General features: G+C 36.6%; 6 protein-coding genes across 8 annotated transcripts in view; 3 read left to right on the top strand and 3 right to left on the bottom strand.

Annotated features, from left to right (window-relative positions):
• LOC107641296 (signal recognition particle receptor subunit alpha) overlaps window positions 1-3,596 on the top strand; it is a 3,816-nt gene extending 220 nt beyond the window's left edge. Inside the window, exons 2-10 of one of the 2 annotated variants that reach the window (XM_016344795.2) lie at window positions 38-1,097; window positions 1,635-1,719; window positions 1,841-1,936; window positions 2,180-2,332; window positions 2,431-2,538; window positions 2,621-2,740; window positions 2,842-2,967; window positions 3,070-3,153; window positions 3,252-3,596. In XM_016344795.2, coding sequence (XP_016200281.1) covers window positions 79-1,097; window positions 1,635-1,719; window positions 1,841-1,936; window positions 2,180-2,332; window positions 2,431-2,538; window positions 2,621-2,740; window positions 2,842-2,967; window positions 3,070-3,153; window positions 3,252-3,377 — 1,917 coding nt within the window. In that variant the 5' untranslated portion in view covers window positions 38-78 and the 3' untranslated portion in view covers window positions 3,378-3,596. The remainder of the gene's footprint in view (window positions 1-37; window positions 1,098-1,634; window positions 1,720-1,840; window positions 1,937-2,179; window positions 2,333-2,430; window positions 2,539-2,620; window positions 2,741-2,841; window positions 2,968-3,069; window positions 3,154-3,251) is intronic. The other variant, XM_016344801.2, reaches the window with a different exon arrangement.
• On the top strand, window positions 4,463-5,634 carry LOC107620351 (early nodulin-16-like). Its single transcript, XM_016322527.2, has 2 exons — window positions 4,463-4,793; window positions 5,196-5,634. Exons 1-2 carry the CDS (start codon window positions 4,586-4,588, stop codon window positions 5,573-5,575), a joined length of 588 nt encoding a protein of 195 aa, XP_016178013.1. The 5' UTR covers window positions 4,463-4,585; the 3' UTR covers window positions 5,576-5,634.
• LOC107641276 (probable cyclic nucleotide-gated ion channel 5) lies at window positions 7,596-13,988 on the top strand. Its single transcript, XM_016344772.2, has 8 exons — window positions 7,596-7,810; window positions 8,624-8,711; window positions 9,319-9,901; window positions 10,477-10,689; window positions 10,941-11,242; window positions 11,478-11,589; window positions 12,266-12,502; window positions 12,903-13,988. Exons 2-8 carry the CDS (start codon window positions 8,653-8,655, stop codon window positions 13,593-13,595), a joined length of 2,199 nt encoding a protein of 732 aa, XP_016200258.1. The 5' UTR covers window positions 7,596-7,810; window positions 8,624-8,652; the 3' UTR covers window positions 13,596-13,988.
• LOC107641283 (transmembrane 9 superfamily member 10) lies at window positions 14,132-17,061 on the bottom strand. Of its 2 annotated transcripts, XM_016344780.2 has the most exons (7): window positions 16,835-17,061; window positions 16,343-16,507; window positions 16,136-16,245; window positions 15,937-16,042; window positions 15,750-15,862; window positions 15,539-15,665; window positions 14,132-15,445 (listed from the first exon to the last, which is right to left on the bottom strand). In XM_016344780.2, exons 1-7 carry the CDS (start codon window positions 16,952-16,954, stop codon window positions 14,297-14,299), a joined length of 1,890 nt encoding a protein of 629 aa, XP_016200266.1. In that variant the 5' UTR covers window positions 16,955-17,061; the 3' UTR covers window positions 14,132-14,296. The 2 variants fall into 2 exon arrangements, with proteins under 2 accessions (XP_016200266.1, XP_016200272.1); XM_016344786.2 differs by lacking the exon at window positions 16,835-17,061 and having other exon boundaries at window positions 16,333-16,507.
• Window positions 17,461-20,236, bottom strand: LOC107641270. Its single transcript, XM_016344767.2, has 7 exons — window positions 19,687-20,236; window positions 19,295-19,336; window positions 18,875-18,957; window positions 18,691-18,792; window positions 18,372-18,586; window positions 18,138-18,232; window positions 17,461-18,044 (listed from the first exon to the last, which is right to left on the bottom strand). The coding sequence occupies exons 1-7, from the start codon at window positions 19,826-19,828 to the stop codon at window positions 17,791-17,793; spliced, it is 933 nt and encodes a 310-aa protein (XP_016200253.1). The 5' UTR covers window positions 19,829-20,236; the 3' UTR covers window positions 17,461-17,790.
• Window positions 21,342-25,509, bottom strand: LOC107641263 (leucine aminopeptidase 1). Its single transcript, XM_016344761.2, has 10 exons — window positions 25,278-25,509; window positions 24,606-25,020; window positions 24,325-24,519; window positions 23,986-24,211; window positions 23,491-23,617; window positions 23,090-23,185; window positions 22,610-22,687; window positions 22,253-22,313; window positions 21,880-22,067; window positions 21,342-21,780 (listed from the first exon to the last, which is right to left on the bottom strand). Exons 1-10 carry the CDS (start codon window positions 25,479-25,481, stop codon window positions 21,646-21,648), a joined length of 1,725 nt encoding a protein of 574 aa, XP_016200247.1. The 5' UTR covers window positions 25,482-25,509; the 3' UTR covers window positions 21,342-21,645.

Genomic DNA, 26,081 nt, shown 5'->3' with positions numbered 1-26,081 from the left:
GATTTAGATTCGTTTCCTTAAGCTGAAAATTTTCCAGGTTTCGAATTTCCTGCAGGATCGTAATCGCGATCGAAGAAGATGTTGGAGCAGTTGTTGATATTTACGAGGGGAGGCTTGATCCTGTGGACATGCAGGGAGCTCGGTAACGCCCTCAAGGGTTCTCCGATCGACACCTTGATTCGATCTTGTTTGTTGGAAGAGCGATCCGGTGACGCCAGCTACAACTACGATGCACCTGGAGCTTCTTACTCCCTCAAGTGGACCTTCCACAACGATCTAGGGCTTGTTTTTGTTGCGGTCTACCAGCGGATTCTCCACCTCCTTTATGTCGACGATCTTCTCGCCGCCGTCAAGCGCGAATTCTCGCAGATCTACGACGAGAAGAGGACGGAGTACCGAGATTTTGACGAGATTTTCCGCCAGCTGAAGGCGGAGGCTGAGGCACGAGCTGAGGATCTCAAGAAGGCGAATCCTGTTGGGAGGACCGTCGCCGGTGGCGGTGGGAATAGCAACAGCAAGAAGCAGGGGTTAGGGCACAAGGTTGGATCCGAAGGTGGTGGTGGTGGTAAGAAGAAGAGCAGTGGTGGTGATGGAGATGGTGATGGTGATAGGAAGAAAGGGGGTAGATTGGAGAATGGACACACTAATGATAATTTTGTTGTAGTTAAAGAGACTAACTTGAAAGGTAGTAGTGTGAATGGTAAGGAGAATGAGAGCTCCAATCTTGGGGCTTTTGATGTAAATAGGCTTCAAAAGCTTAGGTCCAAAGGTGGGAATGGGAAGAAGGGAGGTGATGGTGCTGTTTCTGCCAAGGGTCCTTCCAAGGCGGAGCCTCCAAAGAAGGCAGTGAAGAAGAATAGGGTTTGGGATGATTCGACCCCTGAGACCAAACTGGATTTTACAGATCATGGGGCTGATGATGGTGGGGATAGGAAAGTTGATTTTCTGGCTAAAGAGCAAGGGGAGAGTATGATGGATAAGGATGAAGTTGTTAGCAGCGATAGCGAGGATGAAGAGGAGGAGGATGGTGATGACACTGGGAAGAACAGTAAGCCTGATGCTAAGAAGAAGGGCTGGTTTTCCTCTATGTTCCAGAGGTAAGATTGCTCAACTATTGAACTTGATCTTTGTATTGTGGCGGAATTTTGCTTGCTCTGTTTAGAATTGTATTAAGTTGTTTGAATATGTTGCTAGAATGAGATGTAGTGTACCTTATGGGGTTGCATGGATGCTTTGCCGTATGAATTCCTGAAAATTGATATTTAGATATACATTCGTTATTTAACTTTGTATGTGAAGATTTTGTACTTTGTCTCATCAGGAACTCATTTTATAAGTGTTACATAGGAGCAAATTGCATAGCTATAGAGAGAAGAGAAGGAAAATTTAGAATTACAGAGAGAAATTTAATATGAAATGATGAGATCCATATCCATACTGTAGTTCACTAGGAGAAGCTTGGGTGGGAACTTCGGGCAGCAAAGTTAGTTGATTGTGTGTTTAAAGTTGTGAGCATGATGTTTTTTGTTTTAGGTTCACTTTTTTTTAAGCGTAAGTTGCATAAATTTTTGTTGGTATAATTTGCGGTAATTGAGAGTGACTAATTACATATTGCTGCACTTCCTTGTTCTCAGTATTGCTGGGAAAGCAAATTTGGAGAAGTCAGACTTGGAACCAGCTTTGAAAGCTCTGAAGGATAGGCTGATGACCAAGAATGTGGTATGCATCTGTTATGGACCCTGTTTTTGTTTCCTCTTGCATATCTAATAAGTGGTTTATATTAAGCTACTTTTGCTCTATGAAATTGGCTAATTTTTTTCTACACTGCCATCACTTTTAGGCTGAGGAAATAGCGGAGAAACTATGTGAATCAGTGGCAGCAAGTCTTGAAGGAAAGAAGCTAGCTTCATTTACAAGGATATCTTCAACAGTGCATGTATGATCCAGTTCTCTCCCTTAATTCTGACCTTTTTCTTTTTTTTTAAATTATTATAAGGATACCTTAGGTATGTATGATCCAGTCTCTCCCTTAATTCTCACTGTAGACATGATACATGATAGGGCGCATTGGCGTTATTTAATCTATGTAGCCGACCCGACCTAGTGGGATAAGGCAGTTGTTGTTGTTGTTGTTGTATTATAAGGTATGTGCTGATGCTATGGTTCAAAATCAATACAGGCTGCAATGGAAGAAGCCCTTGTGCGTATTTTAACCCCTAGACGCTCTATTGACATATTGAGGGATGTGCATGCTGCCAAGGAGCAAAGGAAACCATATGTTGTTGTATTTGTTGGAGTTAATGGAGTTGGAAAATCTACTAATCTGGCTAAGGTGAAGGAGAATAATCTTTTTCCTTCAATTTATTTAAGATTCTATATGTTGGGGTTGTGTTTAACCTGATGGGAAGTACTATTTGTTCCACCGTGTAGGTTGCGTACTGGCTTCAGCAACACAACGTCAGTGTCATGATGGCTGCATGTGATACATTTCGGTCAGGGGCTGTTGAGCAGCTGCGGACCCATGCACGCAGACTTGAGGTTTATTTTTATTTTAACTACTCAAAAGTGTATCCATGCATTCTTCATTGGAAGCATATTATCTTACAATTTCCATTTCCAGATCCCTATATTCGAGAAGGGTTATGAGAAAGATCCTGCTGTTGTGGCAAAAGAAGCAATTCAGGAAGCTTCACGTAATGGTTCTGATGTGGTTCTGGTTGATACCGCTGGTCGTATGCAGGTATGCGGTTACTTTTATCATGGGAAAATAATCTTCATTGATGGCATGAGACCATTAATGTACAATTGAGTCACTGCTAATATGTTACTGTTGGTTTTCAGGACAATGAACCACTGATGAGAGCACTTTCAAAGCTCATATACCTCAACAATCCTGACCTGGTTCTATTTGTCGGAGAAGCACTGGTTGGTAATGATGCTGTTGATCAGCTTTCGAAGTTCAATCAGGTTCAATTCTATATCTTTAATACTTTTGTCAAGTGAAGTTCTTTCGTTTTCCCCCTTCTATTTTTGTTTATCTAGTTATTGAACCCAGCTATTTGGTTGCAGAAATTGGCAGACCTTTCTACTTCTTCCACACCCAGATTAATAGATGGGATCTTGCTCACAAAGTTTGACACCATTGATGATAAGGTGTGTGTTGTAATATTGCAAGGAAATGAAATTAGCATTGGGCCTTTGGATCGTATTTGGGAATGTTCCGTCTGTTAACTTATGTTTCCTTGTGTCAGGTTGGAGCTGCGCTCTCTATGGTATACATATCTGGAGCTCCGGTCATGTTTGTGGGTTGCGGACAGTCCTATACCGATCTTAAGAAACTGAATGTTAAATCAATTGTGAAGACCCTCCTTAAGTGAGAGGATAACACTGTTATTTCGCCTGCAAGCTGTTCACTTCTCTTGTCATATGCATGTCTGTGTTTGTTGTTATCCTATCCCTATCCCCCCTTGATTCCTGTTACTACTATGTAAGCAAAACCGTGTGTGTAGCCGACTTCGGAGGCACTTTGAATTGCTTGTAATGGAAACCTTCTTCCCTCTTTCCACCTTGAGGAAATCTTTGTCGTTTTTTTGGTACATATATCGTGTGATGTGCTAAAGCTTTCTTCGCTATCAAGAAATTCTGTTTCGAAAAACTTAACATATCATCAATCATTAATGGGAATAAATAAACGCAAGTTTATATATCATCAATACAAAATTTAGGTGAAGAGTAGATGCCTCAACTTGTACGATATCCCGAAAATTTATGGAGAGAATGTCGTATGAGTACGAGGCGTGCAGCTTAATCATTTTGGTGTAAATTTTCGACATTAGAAATTTATAATAATGTGAGACCTGAATAGCATAGAGGAGAATCAGAATCTCGTATTTGGCATTTGGCATCCGTCCCCAATAATACGTTAAAACTTAAATTAGGCTTGTAAATTGTGGCAGAACGCGCAATTTCTGATGATTAGTTTACCCTGTGGAAGTAGTGTTTGATCGTGTGTGTACATGTGCAATTTAGGATTCTGATTAGCCAGAAAAGGAAGTCACAAGTGTGAAGATGTGACAGAGACCCGACACCTATTTGGCTCTTGTTCTGAACCAAAAAACAGTTCCACCTCTTCATTTTCCATTTTCTCCCTTTCCATCCTACAACATTGCCAAAAGCTACAACATTGCCTTCTTTAAAGTCTTCAAAAGTTAAAACTCAAGGCATGATATGTCTCACTCGCCTGCCCAGCTATTCATTTGTCCATGCTCATTCTGGTTTTCATTCATCCCATATTTTATTATTCTCCTAATCTCAATTATTCAAAACAGAAATTAGTTATATTGCTAAATAAGATAACTTTGAGTTCTTTGAACTGATTTTTTTTGTCTTTCAAATATTATAGATATAGTATATAGTATAGTATAAATTAATTGCATTCTTCTATCACTTCAATAACTCCAAGTTTAATATATTATACATAAGAGCTACAACGAGAAATAAAAAGACTATAAAGCACTGGAAACCTTACTATTTAAGTGGCCATTATTGCTTCCTCTCTCACACACAGATATCCTAACATTCATCAATGGCTTCCATACAAAATGTATCTCCATTTCCATTATTCTTCTTGATCATCATGATGTCAACGACATTGTTGCTACTAATTTTCAACTCTGAAGGCAGAGAATTTTTGGTTGGAGGCAGTGAAGATTCTTGGAAGGTTCCACTTCCATCACCAGATTTTCTCAACCGGTGGGCTGGCACCCACCGCTTCAAAATCGGTGATGCCCTCAGTAAGCAACTACTATTACATTACAATCTCTATGTGAAATTAATATTTGAGAATCGTTAGATAATTTGATAAGTTTGACTAAATTATCATTTATCTGTTCTCAATTATGAACTTCACATGAAAATAACTGCATGTGAACGTTCACCATACTTGCATTACAAGTTACAACTTACAACTAAGTGTGCAAGGCATTTTTTTTAGGTGGAAACTTAGGGGCAGTCGATTTCACGTGAAGTTGATATTTGAGAGCCGTTAGATGAAAATTTAGTCAAATCAGTCAAATCATCTAACGGCTCTCAGATATCAACTTCACATGAAGTCCACTGCGCCTGAGTTTCCACCTTTTTTTTTATGTATGAGTTGAGAAATAACTTATTCCAAAAACTTAATTGCATGCATATAGTATTCAAATACGACAACATGACAGAATCGGTGCAAATGGTGCCTGAGGAGGACTATGAAAGTTGTGAGAGGGTTGGAGATGATCACCAGAGATTCAACGATGGGAATACCAAAGTGATTTTGAGGAGTTCAGGTCCAATTCACTTCATAAGTGGACAAGAATCTCATTGCCACATGGGTTTGAAGCTTGCAGTGGTTGTTATGTCTGCCATTCACCACCACCAACCAACTTCTCCTAATCATTCACTGCCCCTGCCTCCCTCGCCCTCGCCGGCGGCGCCACTGTCAAGTAATCAAGGTGCTCTTGCTCGCACTCCACCTGCCGGATTCATCATGGGTTTCGAAGTTTCATTGGTCATGCTGTTCTTCATCGTTATTTGAGCTATTATTGTGTTATCTTTTTTTTTTTTTTCGGTTGTTCACGATATCCTACGGCGTGAGAGATTAATGATTAATCCGTCGCGGAACTAAATTTTATTTAAGGATTTATCGTCAATAGGTTGCTGTATGCATAAGGTGGGATTCGAACCCCCAATATTTATTTACGCGGACTCGACTAAGCTAAGTTAGTTTATTATTGTGGTGTTATCTATAGGGTTTATATATTACATCTTATTTTGGTTTATTTTTTTGGGAAATGGTTGTGTTTTGACATCAAAACTCAAAAGTTTGCACTTAGGAAGAGTTGTTGGAATTTTAAGGATGACATGTATGCTATATATTAAAAAAGTGTGTTCAAGTTAATCTTTCGGACTCTGCTAGGTGGACAATAGTTTTTGTGAACAAAATGAATAATAGGTTTTAAAATTGGCCTAATAAAGTAAAAACATATTACACCTCAAATTATCCATCTAAATCTTAATATTAAAATAACCATCCGCACACTTAGTGAATTGAATATTCGATATATCAAATTTTCACATTGTTTAATATTTTTATTGTCTACCTATACTTTTCTTATTCTTAATAAAAAAAAAATGATTGACGATTAAATTTACTACCCAGCACAAAATTGGACTAATAATGTGAGATAAAAAGTTTTATTTCTATAATCTCTCCTATTGTCATTCAAATTTAATGTTAGATCAACTAAGCAATAATAAGTACTTGCATTGTAATTAAGTAATTATATATCATACACTCACCAAGGAAAGGATGATTATTTATTTCACGACCACTTAGAAAACTAAGGTCAAACAATGATTACATGGTGAGTCTCCTTAGACGTGATGACCTTTATTTATTAGTGGCATCAAGCAATTCTTGAAGGTCAACCACACAAAAAGTCAACTATATATCAAACACTCCAATTATTCAAGATGCTCCATTTATACCCAACTCACTTATTTTTCGCCTTGTATTCCTTGTTACCACTCCAATCATGTACATACACAACTTCTCTTTCTTCAACACAAGCATATATATATAAATACCTATAAAATCAAATCAAAGCACAAACATCAAAACAATAATATAATAAGCAAAAGAAAAAATGGTAGAACAAGGGAAAGTGAACATGGCAAGAGCAGAGGCAGTGAATAAAGAACATTGTTCATCAACATCATCATCGGCAAAGTTACATACAACAGAAGTGCTTCACCAAACTAAGAAGTTACCATATTGTCCAATGAAAATGGCCCTTGGTGGGTTTGCAGCAACGGTTGTTTTAGGTTACTTTGTGTTATACTCACATAAGAAGCCTGAAGCATCAGCCATGGATGTTGCTAAGGTTGCTACTGGCATGTCCACTCCAGAAAACACTCGTCCAAAAAGTTAAATTATATTTTATTAATTATTATTAAAATTAATGAATATTAAATAAGACAAATTTAATTTTTTTTTTTAGTTTCAATATCTCATACACCCTTGAAGCTGATACTATATGTAAATTAAATAAATCAGCTTCATCATATATATGCACTTGTGCTACTTAATTAATTACCTTCATTGTTATTATTATTTCAATTTTGTAGTATTATTTTGAAATTGTTGTATACGGACATGTATTAATAATCAATACTAATTGTGAATAAATATAAAAATTCAGCTTTTTAATTCTTATCCATTGTTATTATGATGTGTGGAATGTGAACATCAATTGTTGTATTGTACGGATGGAAATGTGCTATGTATGAGTTGTAACCTAGCTATATATATCCACAACTATCAAAGCAAAACATGAATTATATTATCTAATAAGAGTTTAATTTTTATGTCATCTAAAAACATTTTATATGCATAATNNNTTTCGGTAAATAAAGTTGAAAACTAAATTTGGTAAAAATAAATATTTTTCATAATTTATTATGGAAAAAAATTCAGTTTTACTTCTATCATTAATATTACTTTTTAATTTTTATTAGATTTCTTCTGGTCGTGATGGTCACGTTTTTGTCCGTTTATTGACTTTGCATTTCCAGTTTCCACCCTCCTTCCTCTTTTCTCTTCTTTGGCGCGCTCCTCTCTCTCTTCTCTCTCTCTTCTGCTTCACAACTCAATCATGCTGACGTAATCAATCCGAGATTCACAATTTCCGACGCCGTTAACTCCTTCTTCATCCTTTTCCTTTCAATTCCACTTGCCGCACCGCAACTTCCCACCTTCTTTCTCTTCAAGGTTTGTTCCCACTTCTTTGTTATTCGCTTCCATCTTTTACGGAATCAGCGTTAGACTATAGATTCGCTTCCAATCGTTGCATGTCGCCGGAAATTGGATTTGGTATACGGAGACTGACATCGGAACTTCAGCTTTTACTGTTACAGTTACAGTTGAAGTTGAGTTTCAGCAATAGTTAACCCTACCAATTACCTATTCTTATTCTTTTCTTTTTTCCCCCTTTTCTCTGTCATTTGTTATATTAGAAGGGTATAAATATAGATTATTTATTGATTTGACTTGGTGGGTTTATGAATAGTGGAATTAGGGGTGGCTGAGGAAGGGGGAGAATTTACGAGGATTATTGATCCAAACTACAATGGTGGTTTTTTCTTTTGGTAAACGAGATATGTAACGAAGAATGTATTATTAAATAATATCGGAAAATTTTGGATATGATTTATTTTGATTTAATTGAACGGATTTGATTTTTCTAGTTATAGGAATTTGGTTTTGGAGTGAGTTGGAAATAGATGCTTAATTCATGACTTACTGAAAATGGATAGTTTATTATACATTTTTTTATCCTTATAGGCTTATACTAACTACTGTCAAAGATGTAGAGCTAGCAAGGGTAAAGTAGTTCATTTGCTTTCTATATATGTATATGATGTCAGTTCTTGATACTATGTATTTTGAAACGGAAATTTCACCAGTACATATCTTAAGGCTTCAGGTGAAAGTTAGGAATCCCAGCTTGTTTAAAGCAAAATAGTATTGTTAAGAGTTAAGACTACTGGGCATTCTTTGAATTTTGTTTTTGTTTGTGTGCAGATTATGCACATGTGATTCACTGTTGAAAGATGTTTGACGCTGGTTACAAGTCACAATACATGGGTAGCCAGCAGGACAAACTTTACAGGTATCTACATTTTGTTACTTTACATGCAACTTCACCTGTTCTTGTTAAATTTTTTCCAAGACAATGAATTGGGTAGTGGCAAATTTAAATTTCACCCCTTATCTCTAGAATAAACTTAAATGATTGGAAAGATAATTTGTGTTCGTTTGATGTAATTTATGGGTTCATTATGTTCAGTTTCCTTTCTCACCTGTGAAGTATGGAAAGATATATAACCAATTAACTATTTGCAATATCTGTCATGTGTGACTGAATATGCTATTAAGGATAATCCAAGATGGCTATCCAAATAAATGTTATAGAAATCGGAGTCTGACTCCCAATGCTGGACACTGTTAAATTGAAATTTCATAGCATAAATCTTATTGTTGTACCTTTCTTAGTGTTAAACTATTTGCAATTTTTTAATGTACAACTCATAGTGACCTTAATAAGTGCATAACTGCATATGATATTGTAAAACATCCTTTATATCTTTGTTTTTTTATCCATCTGTTTCCCTAAACTATAATGGATCTTCACACTCGTTTTTATGATTATGTAAATGCTTTATTTCAGTTTCAGAGGAATATGATCTATTTCTGTGCATTGTGTTAATTTATTCTAGGTTGGAAGTCTTTGATTCTAGACTATCTTCATCTACTGATGCTGGAGTTAAAAATTCTGGATTTAGTATTGATAAATTAAGCAATAGTGGTCATGGAAGCTGCACAACCTCTAGGTCCTTTAAAAGAGGAATGAGAAAGGGATCTGAAGGGCTGAAATCAATTGGCCGATCACTTGGATTTGGGGTATCTAAGGCAGTGTTTCCGGAAGATCTTAAAGTGTCTGAAAAGAAGATATTTGATCCTCAAGACAAATTTTTGCTCTTATGGAATAAACTTTCTCTTATCTCATGCATTTTGGCCGTGTCTGTGGATCCGCTGTTCTTTTATCTTCCTGTCATTGATGATCAAGCACACTGTGTTGGCATAGACCGAAAGTTGGCAGTTATAGCTACAACCTTAAGGACAGTCATTGATGCTTTCTATCTTATACACATGGCACTCCAATTTCGTACTGCATATATTGCTCCATCATCTCGTGTCTTTGGACGGGGTGAGCTGGTCATAGATCCGGCACAGATAGCCAAGCGTTACTTGCAGCGATATTTCATCATTGATTTCCTATCTGTATTTCCCTTACCACAGGTTGATATGATCCTTTTTGTGTCAATATTGTGTTCAACTCTGTTAATTTTCACTCTAGGTTGGCATAAAACAATATATTGGATGCTTTGCTCTCCTTGCTTTTGTTTTTGTTTGGATTTTTTTTTTTTTTAAAAAGAAGGATTTGTGGGGAATCTGCTCCCTCTTTTCTTTTGGGTACTTACTCTGAGAATGAAGGCCGATAGGCAAACAATACCACTGATACAGTAAAACTCTTCAATCCCTTTGCACATCTATGCTTATATTTGTACAAAAGAATGAATTCCTGCAAAAGCTGTAGCTCATGATTTAAATAATCTTCATCTCTTCCTGCATTTTGGATTAGTTATTTAGTTCTAATTTCTTGTTAGATGCACCAGGTGTCACACATATAGAGTCTCTGTGTGTGTTTAGCTGTAGACATATTTACCTCTCATTTTGGTGGATGCAAGGAGTATACAATCGTTAATCCTGCCTTGACTTTGGGCTATATATAATTATTCATATGTTTAATATTATGCTGAAATTTGCAACTTCTTAATTTGTTTACTTTTCTCCTCTTTTTTTTGGGTGTTCAGATTGTGGTTTGGAGATTTCTTCTGAGGTCAAACGGTTCAGATGTACTTCCAACAAAGCAGGCCTTGCTGTTCATTGTCTTGTTTCAGTATGTTCCCAGATTTTTCCGAATGGTTCCATTAACTTCAGAACTTAAAAGAACAGCTGGTGTCTTTGCTGAAACCGCGTGGGCTGGTGCTGCATATTACTTGCTGCTATATATGCTTGCCAGTCATGTAAGTTCTTATTTTCTTTTTGAGATGTTCTAATTCTGTTAGTCTCCGTTGCCTTGTTCTATTTAACTCAGGACATGATAGGGCACAATGGCATTGTTTGATCCATGTTGCCGACCCCACCTAGTGGGATAAGGCTTTCTAGCTTTGTTGTTGTTGTTGTTTGTTTGTTACAATCTCAACGGTTATGCTATTATTTTTCTATCTAGCTTAGTGCATCAACTTTTCCTACAAATTATTTTGGTTATTTGCAGATAGTTGGAGCATTTTGGTACTTGTTAGCAATTGAACGCAACGACTTTTGCTGGCAGAAGGCTTGCCGCAATGATTGCAACAAAAACTTCCTGTATTGTGGCAACCAAAACATGGTAGGTTATGCTGCCTGGAAGAATATAAGTGACAGTACTCTTAAGTTAAAATGTGCTGCAGATGGGGACAATCCACCTTTTGATTATGGAATTTTTAACCAAGCTTTGACATCTGATATTGTTTCATCATCTAAGAATTTCTTCTCCAAATACTGTTACTGTTTATGGTGGGGGCTCCAGAATCTGAGGTGATTATTTTATTTCCCGTGGACATTATAATGTGTGTTTTCTCTGAACTGAGTTGTTTCCATAAGCATGCATTTTTGGATTGATTATTCTATCTCTACTAGTTGTTTGTGAAGAGAATGTATTAATTTTGATCAATTGGATAGAAAAAACTGTTGGTTATAGTTGTATTTTGGGTTTAAAACTCATATTCTTCTCTCTTCAATGCTCATCACTGTTTTGTTGACTTCACTGCAGTACACTTGGTCAGGGGCTTCAAACTAGCACCTATCCTGGTGAGGTTATATTTTCTATAGCACTAGCTATTGCTGGACTCATTCTCTTTGCACTTCTGATTGGCAACATGCAGGTATACTTAAATAATTTAGATTCATGTATGTAAATGAAAAATTGCTGGGAGTATGCTTTTGTCTGGGTCAAATGTGCTGGCTAGTTGAATAGTTTTAGTACCCAACATTAAATATAATGTTTATCAACATTTGAGTAATTAAATGGCATTGAGCCATTGAATTTTATGAGTGGGATTAAATTCTATGAATTAATTTATGTAGGAGTGGCTAACCTCTAAATAGTTGTCTAGTTACTATTTACTTGTAAGGGCAGCTGTAGGGGGCATCTGATGTGATATATATTAAATTGAGAAAGATATCCTTTGCCACTTGTCTTTTTGTGTTAGCTAAAGCATGTACAATTATTGCACAAAAAGAGTATAGTTAAAAATTAATGAATCTTTCCAGAATTGTATTAAATATCAGTATTCATCCTGATGACTTCATGTTTGTGTTAAGAAAGATCTAAGAACTATTGTGGTTCTTTTACATCAAGTTAGAGCAAATACACCATTACATGTCACATAAGCTACAATATTTGCAGAGAGCGCACAAGATATTTTTTTTTGGTTCTAAATGTCGTTTCTGTTTATCATATTTTGGCCGTATATTAATAGCTTTGAATTTATGTCCTCAAAGCGAGGAGGTACATTGTGTAATTGAGACTGAGTTTTCTGTGTTTTCCTATGGTTACAGACATATCTTCAGTCTCTTACCATTAGGCTTGAGGAAATGAGGGTGAAAAGGCGTGATTCAGAACAGTGGATGCATCATCGCTTGCTTCCACAAGATCTTAGAGAGCGTGTGAGACGTTATGATCAATATAAGTGGTTGGCAACACGTGGTGTAGATGAAGAAAACTTGGTTCAGAGTCTACCAAAGGATCTGCGAAGGGATATTAAGCGACATCTTTGTCTAGCTTTAGTGAGGAGGGTATGCTGTCTAACACTAAACGTTTTGCAGAACACCTCCTCTATCCTAAACCTTTTACTAAAAGGTTGACAGATAAACAACCAAAAAATTATATACTTAAATGAGACCAAAAATTTATAGCGGCACGAACTAACCTGTGGTTTTGTTATTTACAGCTAACTAACCATAGCTAAAAAATTAAGTATACCCTCTCTGTGGCTGTAATGATTTGCATTTTGAGTTCCTTAAGACATTAACCATGTTATGCCTTCCTGAGATCGTTTGGATTTGGTCTCTCAGATTAGTTTGCCAATTGTGGTCGAGCATCCTAACATGTCTTTCTTTCTTTTTCTCTTCATCGCTGTCTTCTTTCCCCGCTCTTGAAATGTTAGTTTGTTAATTGCTTCTTATGTATTTGTAGGTTCCTCTATTTGAGAGTATGGATGAGAGATTGCTTGATGCCATATGTGAGAGACTGAAACCATGTTTATTTACAGAGAATACATACATTGTCCGCGAAGGAGATCCAGTTGATGAGATGCTTTTCATCATACGAGGTCGCCTTGAGAGTGTCACTACAGATGGTGGGAGAAGTGGATTTTTCAACCGTGGTTTTCTAAAAGAGGCTGACTTCTGTGGTGAGGAACTCTTGACCTGGGCACTGGATCCCAGATCTGGCTCTAATCTCCCATCTTCTACTAGAACAGTTAAGGCACTGACTGAGGTAGAAGCTTTTGCCTTAACTGCTGATGAGTTAAAGTTTGTAGCCAGTCAGTTTAGGCGCCTTCACAGTAGACAGGTGCAGCACACTTTCCGTTTTTACTCCCAACAATGGAGGACTTGGGCTGCGTGCTTTATTCAAGCAGCGTGGCGCCGATATTCTAAAAAGAAACTTATGAAGCTTCGCCAGAAGGAAGAAGATCCCGATGAGTCAGAAGGAACTCAAAACAATGCTGGTGGCACTTCATACAGCCTCGGTGCTGCCTTGTTAGCCTCAAAATTTGCTGCGCACACTCTTCGAGGCGTACAACGCAATCGAAATGCCAGGACTGCCAGGGAGTTGGTGAAACTACAGAAACCACCAGAACCTGATTTTACAGCAGATGCAGACTAACATTTCATATATGACTCTCTTGAAATGCTTGTTCACATAGACCATAATGATTGAAACTTGTGAAGATAGATCAAAAGCTATGTATTATACAATTGTATTCCGTTTTGGGTTGTGAGGGTTGCAAGAGTTGTAACTACTGTGGTATGTAAATTAAATATTAAACCAACTTTGTCATATTAGGCTTGCCACAGAGCATGTAAAATGATGCAAGTGTATTGTTCTCAATACTATTTATAATTTATCATGTTATTGGTTGGCAGAACCGAAGGCTGCTCACTCCGTCTTATTTGTCTGTTTGTATGTCATGGAAGTGATATGCTTATGGACTTATGGTTCTGTCTCACTTTTGTAATTGACAATATTAAGAAGCTATTTTAGTATTTTCTGTCCAAATGTCCAATTATTTGCGGGGATATTGCAGTTATAACACAACGTAAAACCATTATGAATAGAGTATCAGACTATTGCAGTGATTTTGTGTTGCTGCAAATTCTGGACTTTCTATAGCTGTATAGTTTTCATTAGTTATAATTGTAGGTTTAGTAACATTCTGCTTTCATTTTCATATATCTATGTATCTGGTAGGTGTATGATTCTAATTAATGAAAATCTTCCGGGGGGAAAAAGCTACAACAACACAGAAGGAACCCACTGTAAGTAAGAGTACAATATATGATACAGAAAGTTTACATGGGCAAACATTAGTCAAATTTAACTGATGAATAGATGAGCCTTGTGAAGCTGAAGCATGTGCAGAAACCGATAGCGCCGGTCAACACAGAGAAAGCATATGAAAGCAGCAGCATGTACCCAAAATACAAGACTAGAGATGCTGGTTTTGTGATTTCAGTCTTGAAGAACAAGAAATAAACAGCATATAGGAAAAGGTAGAGTGCAGAGGAAGCTGAAGTCAGGTATGATCTCCACCACCAGTGGTAGTCTTCGCTACGCAGCTGGAAGTAGCATTGGACGATGGAGACCTCAGCACAAGTAACAATGAGGATCGCAAACATGATGGACAAGAAGCTGTATATGTGATGAAACTCAAAATACCAGATTGATACAAGAATGAAGAAAAACTCGATAAAGACTGCAGCGAATGGGAGAAAGCCTCCAATGAGAATAGAGAGGACTTGGTTCTTGTACCAAGGCTGCTCCGGTATCTGCCTAGCTATCTTGCGTGTCCTTACAGGATCCTCCATCGCCGGCTTTCTAAAACCAGCATAGCCACCAATGAAGGCAAGTGGCACTGAGATTCCAAACAATAAGAAAACAAGAAGCAACATTGTTCCCAATGGCATGGCCCTGGAAGATCCTTGGAACCAAACAAGAGCATTCAGCAAAAAGAATAAAGCAAATGCAGTAGCTGGAAACATCAAAGCTGTGCTGAGAGTGATTCTTTTCCATTCTGTCCCGTCGAACTTCTTATAGAGGCGCACCGAAGTGTATCCAGCTACTGGCCCCATAAGTATCCAGTGGAACAGCATTAATCTGATCAATCTCCTTCCGTTTGAGGGAGATAGAATTCCAAGAGCAGCCAAGACCACTGTGACAAGAACTGTTCCGAATAACTGAACTCCTGTTCCAACATATACACAGAGTAAGTCTGAGTTTGATGGAGGCCTAAACACATCACCATGGACTACTTTCCACCCTGTCTCTTCCTGTGCTTCTTCTTGTGTCTGTAACTGATTGTACTTTGAGATGTCGCGGTAAATTGTCCGCAGCATTATCATGGCCACCATGCCAGATAGGAATAGTACAATTGTCAAGGACTTAACAGTCCAAAACCAGTCACCAACCTTTGGAAGATACATATCCGAGTGAAATTCCCGTTTCAGATCACTGGCCTGCAAAGAAAATTAAAACTTGATGCAATCAATAGAAGAAGAAGACAGCAGTTACTATATATGATTGATGGTGATCACTGATTACTGACTAACCTCAAACTCAACATCATATGTAAAAATGATTTCATTCCTGTCTTTAACCTCTTGAGGTGATTCATATGTATTTGGTTCACCACAGGTGGTTAAGTGAGTCCATATTCCATGATATTCATGCTTCACACTGAATTCATAGAACTATTTACAATTTACCAACTTATTAACCATGATATTTATATCAGCAAGTAAAGAAGAATTATAATACAACCTGAAAGGTTTGACCTCGAAGCCTACAATCTTTGACAAGTTCTTTATTGGATCTTCATGATACTTCACTACAAAAGTTAAGTGGTTCCGGATAAAATACTTCTCCTCCTTGCTCTGCCAACAATTGAGTGCTTGTCAATCAGATCCATGATCTAAAAATAATGAATGGTCGGCGAGCATGTACTTACTCCGGCATACCATCCTTTAAAACCAATGTGGAAGCCGTGCCTATACAGAATGGAAGATTCATCGGGAAATGATATTCCTCTAACCAAGGGAAGATTGTCCAAAATCCTGCAAGAATGCAAGGAAAGATTATCTATCATCTTGTAACAAAGACATAAATGAAATAAAGTTTGATCATGATTCAGGCAATCAATTCCTCACATGTTCACAAGATACTCGTCCTCTATCTTTTCCTTGAATTCTTTCGCTGTTTTCGTGTCGAGAACTATACGACACACAATCTTGCATTTCTGTGGTTCTCTCATCATAAACTGAAAGCATAAAAAAATTGTTTCAATGCTTTACTAGTTGAATATGGTAAACAAACGATTGAAAGTTACAAGCTGTGCAACCAAAACTTGAACCAACCAGATAGGGAGAGTTTTGAATGAGTTCACCCTGAAGAACTTCCCCAAGTGTCTCTGCAGAGTCAACAACCTGATCTGGATGACAATAAGGCAGTGAGTAGTAAGAGTATGGAAGATGTGTTTTTGTGGAAGTCAGTTCCTTCACTTTCACCATCAATGGATCACCCTGCCACCAATGATATCAATATCATGATTAAGAAAAATTATCACCATTTCTTTGACAAGTTTGGATGCTTTGCAAGATAGAATGGAAATGATTCTTAAATAGCCATGAACAATTCAGAACTTCTTCATATGTATTGAAAATTTAAAGCATTGATGCACTACAATAGTACAAGAATATCCAAAGTCAACAAAGGTAGAGAGACCTATAAAACTAAGACTACCTAAGATTCATCTGACCCAAGATTCACCAAAGAGAAAATGAATTAATAATTGTTGAAAAGAATACAAATTTGAAGATCCAAACTCCAAAGAAAAGAAAGGGAGTAACCTTGTGGAAGTCTTGAGGTGCAACATCAAAGAGGTAAAAACATGAAGCATGGTAAGCAAAGAGCAGAACAAAAGTGCAGAGTGAGATGCATAGTTGAGGAAGGAGAGTTCCTCTTGCCATTGTTACCAACACCTCTGTCTATGGTTCTGTGATTATTATTACTCACTTAATCACAAGACTTCCAAGTCAAAGTCAACAACTCAACATCCAATAATAATATTCATGTGATTAGCTGTGGGAACACGTCTATTAAACTATACTCAAATAGAAATTGGACAACCAAGGATACAAGAATAAAAATTTGATGTTGACTTGGATGTCTATGATCTCATTTTTTATTTTTTAAAGTTCTGATTATGTTTTTTTTTTTAAAAAATATGTAACATAACTCATTAAAAGAATGTTAAAACATGTCATCTAGATAAAAAAATTTTATTTAAATTTCACCACCAAAGGAATAATCTGTGATATTTGTCATTATCTCATTGAGTGAGGCACCGTTCAAGTGTGCAAACACTACTTCCACCTTCCATGTTTGATTCCTTTATGTAATTTATCAAGTGATATCCAAAAGTTTTAACTTGTTACTCATAATCTTTAGCAGTTATTAGCAACACAGCACCCCCTCAATGTCAAAGATCATCAATAATAAATATCATATGTTTCTTATGTGGTATTTCAAAGTACATCTTGAGAAAGAAATAGCATGAACCACTTAAGTTGACAAGAAAATTGAACTTTGCACAATACATTATCCTCACTTGGAGGCAGATTTCAGCCGACAAATGCTGCTCATAATGATTTGTTTTGTCCACATTTTTCAGAGGTCCATAAAGTATACTTCAATATCGCAACCCCGGCAATATAACTACAAGACATATTCATGGGGGGTTGTAGCTACAAGGACGAAAAGAGGCGCAGCCGGTGGGAATCCAGGTATAGAAAGAAGCCAAGTTTTAGTTATCCTCTTGTACAGGCGATTCTAGCATCCTTACGGTGCGAGGAAGCATGAACTCAGCAAATATGGGAAAATGAGAAGATGGATAGTACCCATCAATATTATCATTCACCACCTCACATGAAACAGGAATCAGAGATCTACCTCTGAAAAGGATCCAATCAATGTGAAGATCCTGCGTCTGGCGATCCCAGCAGAGGCAGAGTGCTCTTAATATTAACTTGAGGAATTCAAGTGCTCCCTGTTTGTCACCTGACAGCACAAGATAACACCAATTAACATACTAATTTTACAGCCATATCATTCTCCTATAACTGAATGGAAGTGTAAAAACACATACAGTACCCTTGAATCCATGATAAGTGCGGATTAGAGAAACATTTTTCCTTACACGGGCGCTAGGCCATGCGTCCCTCATATCCCCAACTACACCATGCTCTCTGCACTCATTAAGAGTAAACAAACATGAATGAATGAATGAATGCAAAGATAGTTGCACCATGCATTGCTGGAAAGATGAACTCAAGCTAACAATAGTAATATGGTAAGAACTTGAAAACTTGCATAATAAGACAATACCTAGATCTTCCAAGAAGAAAGCGTCCGGTAGTTGATTCTTTTTGTGTATTAAATCCTCCACAGTACACAACTGGGAGACTAGGTGGTAAGGATGCAATGTGCTGCCATGTGAGTAAGGCACTTCGCCGACGGGCACGAGGACTGAACTGATCCATGTTTGTATTTACTATCTGAAATGAGAATCCTGGTGGCTCAACTCCTTTAAGTTGAAATGTGTGGACATAATGTCAAAGAACCAAATGTTTCAAAGATTTCTCAACATGAGTAAACTGAAGTTTGAATAAAAAGTAATAATTTATTTTCAGAATAACAAGGATATAGCCCATGTTGCAATGCAAGGAACTTCAGAACCCCATGACATGCTTCCAGGTACAGATGGAGACTCAGACAACCAAAATGTTCCACCTTCCAGAAGCTCTACCTACATTTGAGAAGATAAAAGAATCAGTTCTCCAGCCAGTTGAATTGAAAAAAATAAATAAATAAAGTTAATGAACTCATACCTTTTCCTTATCATAGAAGATGGTACAATGTTCATCTGTAGTGTCTTGGGGCCCCTTCCGAGATATCCCAAACTGATCATAACCTTTGTAATTTTTTTAGAAGCAGAGTAATGATATCAAGAACAAAATTCAGGTCTCATCTGGTCTCAATTATAAAGTTTTCTCATCTTGTTATTTTAGCAGATTTCATATGGCATTACTGATAACAGCTCTTATTGAGAAATTTCTCTTCATATCCATTATCATATAATACAATTTATTAACAATGCATAGGCCATATGGCCCATGGGCTATGGCACATACATTTCTGTTTATGTCAAAATTAATATAGAAAATTATGGTGACCAGATTACACATGGAGTAAATCTGAGAACTTATAAAATAAAGATTTCATAAGCTGAAGAGAACTCATTCAAATACCTGGCAAACCCTGTTGAAGAAAGTCCAATTGTGTCTTCACTCCTGATTCCAGATGCAAAATCAAAACAGACAAGGGGATCAAAATCAATAAACTGGGGAGAAAACTAATCAAAATACATTATTTATATACAAATAAAGCAAGCAGATCAACAATCTTCAAGTAGGCAAAGAGCAATAATGCTGAAGCAAAGCAGAAATCTTCAAATCAAAGCATCAATATTGAAAGCATTTGCACTTATGTAGTTATGTTAGCAAATGATAGATATCAAAAGGCAGCTTCATCCACAAGGATCCACCAAAACCCAGATCAAATCACAGTAAAAGGAAGCATTTTTAGGCAACCCAGATGAAAAGATAAGACCCACAAAAGGAACACAGGTAGAAGTAAGAACCTTGCTGGGTACAAAGGATGATGGGAGAGTAACTTGTGATTACACTAATACATAAGTCCCTCCTCTTCTCCCACGAATTGGGACTATCTTCTGCTTGATCATCATGCAGATTGAAGGTCATCACAGTCAAAGAAACACTCATTCTTTTCTCTCTCTCTCTCTCTTTTTTCACTTCACTTTCTCTGTATGACTCTGTGTTCTCCTCTATTTAGTTCAATAGTTATTGGATTGAAATCAAAATGAAAAAGGAAGGAATCAAAAGAGAGAACCCACAAAAGGACAGGTTGTCGTCGTTCTATTATATATTTTACTGTTTGTCTGTCATGGTTACAGACAGTCATAGATGGAGGCAAGCTTTCAGCAAATAACACGCCCCAAAAAAAAAGGAATTATTTTTTTCTTTTTTTATGGGCCCTTTTTTCTGCTGTTTATTTGGTTTGGTGTGAAAGAGAGGAAAAGAGAAGAGAAGAGAGAGGTTTGTGTGTGAAAGTTTGAAGTGCAAGTGAAAGGAGACTTAAACTAAACTGTAAGTGAAGTATATCTAAGGAAGCAACATGGTCCAAGGTTTTACATAAGGAAGCTGTTTCTCACTTTCTGTTCTCTTAGCTTTTGATTTTTTTTTGGTTCCGTGGTATCTTCAACCGGACATACCAAAGACTAATCATTCGTAAATTGGAGTTCTATTTAATAGTTTGTTATTGACCGCGAAATTCAAATCCTGATACTTATTTAAAAAGACCAATGAACTAACTTTTAGACTAATCCAAACGAGTTCTCTTCACTTTTGTTAATGTTCCATAAAATAGCGTTCACTATACTATGGTTTCCCAATTTGTAAAAAATATAACAAGAAGATTAGAAAAAGCTTCATTTGAAAATTTTCATTTAGTGTGAATTTTCTTAAAAATCATTATGGATCGAATATTTGTGTTGAATCTATAATAACGCCTATCTTATTAATTCCAGTTCTACTGTGATAATAATCCGTACTTGATATAATCAAATGAATTTTTCAATTAAAGTAAATTCATTTTTGGGTTCATAAAGCTTAATTAGGTGATAATAGTGTGTAGGTATTTTTCTTATCTAAATAATTACCCTTATAGGTTCTTTGTTGGTGGATCAAAAATTAAAAGGGAAAGAAAAAGAAAATTAGAGAGCTAACTACAACATTTCATCTAATATTTACTAGGGTGAAATATACTTATTAGATCTTAACGGTTTGCCGTCTTTGCCCATTTTAATGTAAGAGAGTCTTTGCCCATTTTAATGTAAGAGAACTTGCTTGTATTTATATCTGTGAAGTTATAATTTTTTAAATTTATTAAATTTCTTAATTTTGTGAAATAATAATGAATTAATGATGCATTAGCAAGTTTTAACCTTCATTGTTAGTTCAATTTTAAAGGAATGTGTTGTTACTTTGTTAGTATACCAAAACTGGCAAATATAAAAGAAATGTAAAAGACATTAAATAAACAAAAAAACCTAAGAGTATTCCTTTTTCCTTTATTTATCTTTCCTTTATTTTATTTTATTTTTTAGTTTTTTTTTTATCAAATGCAGTACAGGGCTAGGGATTCAGTCTAAGTCTAATGACAGAGCAAAGTTACTTCCCTTATTTCAAAGTACTGCACATGGTGCTGTTTATGGCATATGCATAATGCACCAATTTCACTTGAGGACACTGTAATGGAGATGTAAGAATCACAAATGGCCGGTAGGAAAAATAAAACCAAACTGCCAAGAAACTAATGGAATTCTGAACTAAGTCAAAAACAGAAAAAAAGTTTGAATACAATGAAATATGCCTCCTCCTCTGACCCCCTTTTACATTCCCCCTAAATACCTTATTCATAAAACCAAACCCATTGAACCAAGAACACCACAAGATGCATTTATCTCATCCTCTCTAATTCACTCACCATATAACAAGATTTGAAGATATCAATTATCAGTTCACTTTTGAGAGGCATTTTTCAAAACCCATTCTACTAAAGTAGCAACACCGAATCCTGTTGCTGAACGTTTCTTCTCGTTCCATACCGGACCGGCCAAGTCGATATGCATCCATTGAACCTTTTCATCAACAAACTGCAAAATAGCAGTTGTTGGTAGCAATTTCCCAATAAGTTTATGGAGTAATATTAAGAGAATAACAAGATTCTATATGATTAGACACATCATACATACCTGTTTTAGGAAAAGGGCGGCAGTAATAGCACCGCCTTGTCGACCACCAGTGTTAACCATATCAGCGACTCCTGATTTCATCGACTCCCAGTAACTATCTTCTAATGGCATCCTCCATAGTTTCTCCCCACTCACCTCAGAGGCTTCAACAACTTCTTTTGCCAGCTCATCACTGGGTGTAAAGATACCTTCAAAAGCAACAGTTGAAATAGTATCAGATGAATTCTTGCCCCAAAATAACATGGCGCTTTCAATGCCAACTAAAAATTTGACCTTTTTATGGTTTCCACTAGCAACTCTTGATATAGGATCAATAAGAAAATAAATCAAACCCATACATACACAATATAATGGTACTTTAGATCAAAATTACCTGCAATTGAGGGTCCAAGAGCAACCACACATGCCCCAGTTAAAGTTGCCAGGTCAACAATCTGAAGAATAGTTGATCAACCTGTTAGCACAATTCTAAAACCAAAGTATACACATATACTTAAGGAATTGCAATTGTATACTCCAAATAATTGAGTATTTGAGCAACTGAGCTTACATACAAGTTAGAAAAAGCTTCTAATGTTTTCTCTAACTCTTATTAGAGAAAATAATAAATAACCAAATCTACCAAACCGATGAATATTAAGCAGACCATCCAGTTGGGGCAATTAACCTAATCTGTATGAATCATGGGGAGATTATAGGGATAGAAAGAGGTAAATGCAGAGTTTCATACCTTCTCAACACCTTGGTTACAAGCATATACCAGAGCATCTGCCAAGGTAAGCCTACCCTCCGCATCAGTGTTGTTAACCTACAAAAGAAACCCAACATCAAATTCTTAGTAAATTATCTCAAATGGTAATATTATAATAAACAAATAATAAAAACTACTACACATGTTTAATTATATTGATCCTAGAGGCCAAAATCTCTAATCATTGATTTCCAGTTTTACACATATTTATTTGTACCAAATATTTCTACAATAGGTTTGCTATACGATAATTCAAGTGACCAATACATTGCATCCAAATATTAAAATTAAACATTCAAGAAGCACCAAAAATGTTCTCAATATAAGAAATATATGATTTCTGGAGGGAAAAGATGAGAAGACTGCAATGTAATGGTTGAAACAGGATCAAAATGTAACAAATGCTACGTTCCAATAACGTGTACAGTAAGTTGTGATTATAACCGAATAAACCCTCACCTCTATAGTCTTTCCATTTGAAGCTGTGACAATGTCTCCAGGCCTCATACCTTTTCCACTAATCATATTCTCACAAGCTGCAACTACAAAATGAACCTGCATATGCAGGACTTTAAATTTGGGCATAGCATGAATTATTAATCATAATTAGCAATTGTACCACAAAATGCAGTAACTCACAATATTCACCAGCAACTCCAAACTAAACATTCCAAAAGAAACTAGAATGAAATTTCATATGCAATATGGAATGCAATAGAAAACTCGATAGTGTTAAATAAGAAATGAGATAAAAAAAATTCCTTTAGTTTTGTACAAATGAAACTATGTGCAAATCAATCAATTGAATTTCATTCTTTACAAAGGGGAAAAATTCATGAACAATGACATAAATTACTGACCTCAACTCCAAGAGGTTTGATTTGACCAAGAGCTTTCGCTGCACCCAAAACGGCAGCTGAACCACCCATATCAAATTTCATGAGTTCAATTGAACAGCCAGGTCCAGTCTTGATGTTGTAGCCACCACTAATAACACACAGATGAAGAAATATGGTATGTAAGAGCAAGGAAAAGTATAAACTGCTTCGTGAAATCCAATAAGAAATACATGGCAGAATTTCACAAGAAACACTATACATTTATCCAATGATTTCTATGCCATGCTGGTAAATTGACAATCCAATTAGAAAGAAGAGAACGAAGAAATATTGGACACCCCATATCATAGATTTATCTTGTAGTAATGACATTAACATCATAACTAACTCAAATTACTTGACACCATGATCAAAACCATGGATAACACACTAGGGAACATCACATATCAGATTCAACACTCTCTTCCACTTATACATTAAAAAATAAAAAATAAAGAAGATAAAAGTTATTTATACCTGTCAAAAGTCAAACCCTTTCCAACCAATGCCAACTTGACATTGACAGTTCCACTTGGAGGTTTATAACATAGATGGATAAAATGTGGAGGATTTTCTGATGCTGCAGCAACACCCAGATAGGATCCCATTTTCAATTCCTTACATTGTTCAGCATTCAATATTTTAGCAGTAAAAACATCACTATATTCAGAAGCAATCTTTGATGCCTCTTCTGCCAACACCCCTGAGGTAACCATCATAAAGCACTTGTTAGAGAACTCCTTCACTGATGAATTACAGCAATGAAACAATGAAAACTACAGAACACACACACAAGAACAATAGTTTCAAACGAACCTGGTGTGAGCACATTAGCAGGAGAATTTACAAGCTCCCTTCCAAAAATTATACCGGAGGAAACATCTCCTGCATACTTAAGTTTCTTCTCCAATTCAGGTCCAGTTCCAAGGCCGATAATGTCAACTGAGCTAAGCGCTGATTTCTTTGATTCCGACTTGTACCTGTTATCCTCAAATATTCCCAGCGCAGTCCCTGGCAAAGTTGAAGACCGCACATCAAGTATAGATATCAATTTCATAAGATCATTACATACAACTATAATAACACATATAGCATACCAGTGGCGATTGCATAAGCAGTGCTGAGCTTTGTTTCTTTAGAAAGTCCTTCAGAAGAGGCGAGAACAACGGCGACATTGCTTGCTTGAGCAGACTTTGCAGCAGCTGCAACAGCCTCACCAAAAGTCTTAAAAGCTGCGGTAGTGGAAGTGGACTGTCCAAGCCCAATCAAGCCAATCCTCTTCGACCCAAGGCCGGTAATTCTAAGAACCGTTGATTGGCCAGCTTTGCCTGAGAAATCCTCTTCAGAGGACGCTTCAGCTAACAAACCACCCAACTTGGAGTCAATCTTTTTCAAAATCGGATTCTCAAATCCCGATTTCCCATCCTTAGCCAAGTCTTTCTCAGTAACACCCACTGCAAGGATGTCTCCGTTCCATTCAGTGACATCAACCTCCTTAGCAGCAAAAGAGATCTTTCCAGGAATTTTCACAAACACATAACAGGCATATTTCAGTTTCCAGAATCACACAAATAAACAGGCACAACAACAACATCAAAATCCAAATTCAAATCCAATCAGGCATAGCATCAAAACCACAACATCCATTACAAAATAACAATAATCTAAAATCAAACCCCACAACGAGAAAACCCCAAAGTCATAAACTTTAACCGGCATCAGTGAAAAAACAAAACACGGGCAGGGTAGATTTTAGGTAAAAAAGGAACCTTGGGGGAATCGGTGTTGGAAGGGTGAGTAAGGCCGAGAGTGGCAGTGGCGCGAGCGAGAGTGTGAGCCATGTGCTTGGTGTGGTTGGAACGCAGAGGAAGCGGTGCAGCGAAAGAGAAACGAGAAGTGATTCTGGTGAGAAAGAGAGAAGACGAAGATACAGTTGAGAAAGAAAGAAGGAGTGTGCTGGCAATGGCTGCCATTTGATTCTAATGACACTCACTCTCACATTTCTTCTTCCAAACCAAAAATACCGATGCAGGTGGGGATTGGGTTCCCTTTCATGCGCGTAAGTGTAACTGTTTGGTTCACTCACTCACTTTTGTGTATTTAGGGATTGGGATTTGGAATTTTCCACATCATAAACTTTTCAGCTTAGTGCATTTTGTGTCATGGAAAATCTTGATTTGTACACTACTAGTCATTTATTTTGTTATTGTATGCATAAATATGTAAAAATAAGGTATAAGATTTGATGAAAAAGAAGACAAAATTATTTAGATAAACTACTTTTCAATAACTTCCGTATTGACGATAGAAATTAAACCTCTAAAATCCTAACTTATTTAGATTATTTTTTTTATTTCTTTAAATTATTACTAACTTAAACGCCAAAATATTTTTGGAGAGAGATAGCAATGAGAACTAAATTGAGTTGGTCTAGTAGTTAACTCATTAGTCTATTTAGTGTGTGTTTGGATTACAGTTTGCAAATGTGAGTTTGCATAAAATTGATTTTGCAAACTTGATTTTGATCAAAAGTAGGTTTGTGTTAAAGTGATTTATGTTTGGTAATTTTTGTA

The sequence above is a fragment of the Arachis ipaensis genome, chromosome B01 (genome assembly GCF_000816755.2).
Source record: "Arachis ipaensis cultivar K30076 chromosome B01, Araip1.1, whole genome shotgun sequence".
Classification (NCBI taxonomy): Eukaryota; Viridiplantae; Streptophyta; class Magnoliopsida; order Fabales; family Fabaceae; genus Arachis; species Arachis ipaensis.
This window is presented reverse-complemented; position numbering and strand designations above follow the sequence as displayed.

Excerpts from the sequence above, each read along its gene's own strand:
- LOC107641270 (XM_016344767.2), bottom strand. The coding sequence starts at position 19,828 with ATGAGTGTTTCTTTGACTGTGATGACCTTCAATCTGCATGATGATCAA. Across the intron at positions 19,337-19,686 it reads CATCCTTTGTACCCAGCAAG|GAGTGAAGACACAATTGGAC; the intron begins GTTCTTACTTCT and ends ATCTGGAATCAG. Across the intron at positions 18,958-19,294 it reads TCTTCAACAGGGTTTGCCAG|GTTATGATCAGTTTGGGATA; the intron begins GTATTTGAATGA and ends AAAATTACAAAG.
- LOC107620351 (XM_016322527.2), top strand. The coding sequence starts at position 4,586 with ATGGCTTCCATACAAAATGTATCTCCATTTCCATTATTCTTCTTGATC. Across the intron at positions 4,794-5,195 it reads CAAAATCGGTGATGCCCTCA|TATTCAAATACGACAACATG; the intron begins GTAAGCAACTAC and ends GCATGCATATAG.
- LOC107641276 (XM_016344772.2), top strand. The coding sequence starts at position 8,653 with ATGTTTGACGCTGGTTACAAGTCACAATACATGGGTAGCCAGCAGGAC. Across the intron at positions 9,902-10,476 it reads CTGTATTTCCCTTACCACAG|ATTGTGGTTTGGAGATTTCT; the intron begins GTTGATATGATC and ends TTGGGTGTTCAG. Across the intron at positions 11,590-12,265 it reads TTCTGATTGGCAACATGCAG|ACATATCTTCAGTCTCTTAC; the intron begins GTATACTTAAAT and ends CTATGGTTACAG.
- LOC107641283 (XM_016344780.2), bottom strand. The coding sequence starts at position 16,954 with ATGGCAAGAGGAACTCTCCTTCCTCAACTATGCATCTCACTCTGCACT. Across the intron at positions 16,508-16,834 it reads CACCTCAAGACTTCCACAAG|GGTGATCCATTGATGGTGAA; the intron begins GTTACTCCCTTT and ends CATTGGTGGCAG. Across the intron at positions 16,246-16,342 it reads TTCAAAACTCTCCCTATCTG|TTTATGATGAGAGAACCACA; the intron begins GTTGGTTCAAGT and ends TTATGCTTTCAG.
- LOC107641263 (XM_016344761.2), bottom strand. The coding sequence starts at position 25,481 with ATGGCAGCCATTGCCAGCACACTCCTTCTTTCTTTCTCAACTGTATCT. Across the intron at positions 24,520-24,605 it reads TGCTTATGCAATCGCCACTG|GGACTGCGCTGGGAATATTT; the intron begins GTATGCTATATG and ends CAACTTTGCCAG. Across the intron at positions 23,618-23,985 it reads AAGGGTTTGACTTTTGACAG|TGGTGGCTACAACATCAAGA; the intron begins GTATAAATAACT and ends GTGTGTTATTAG.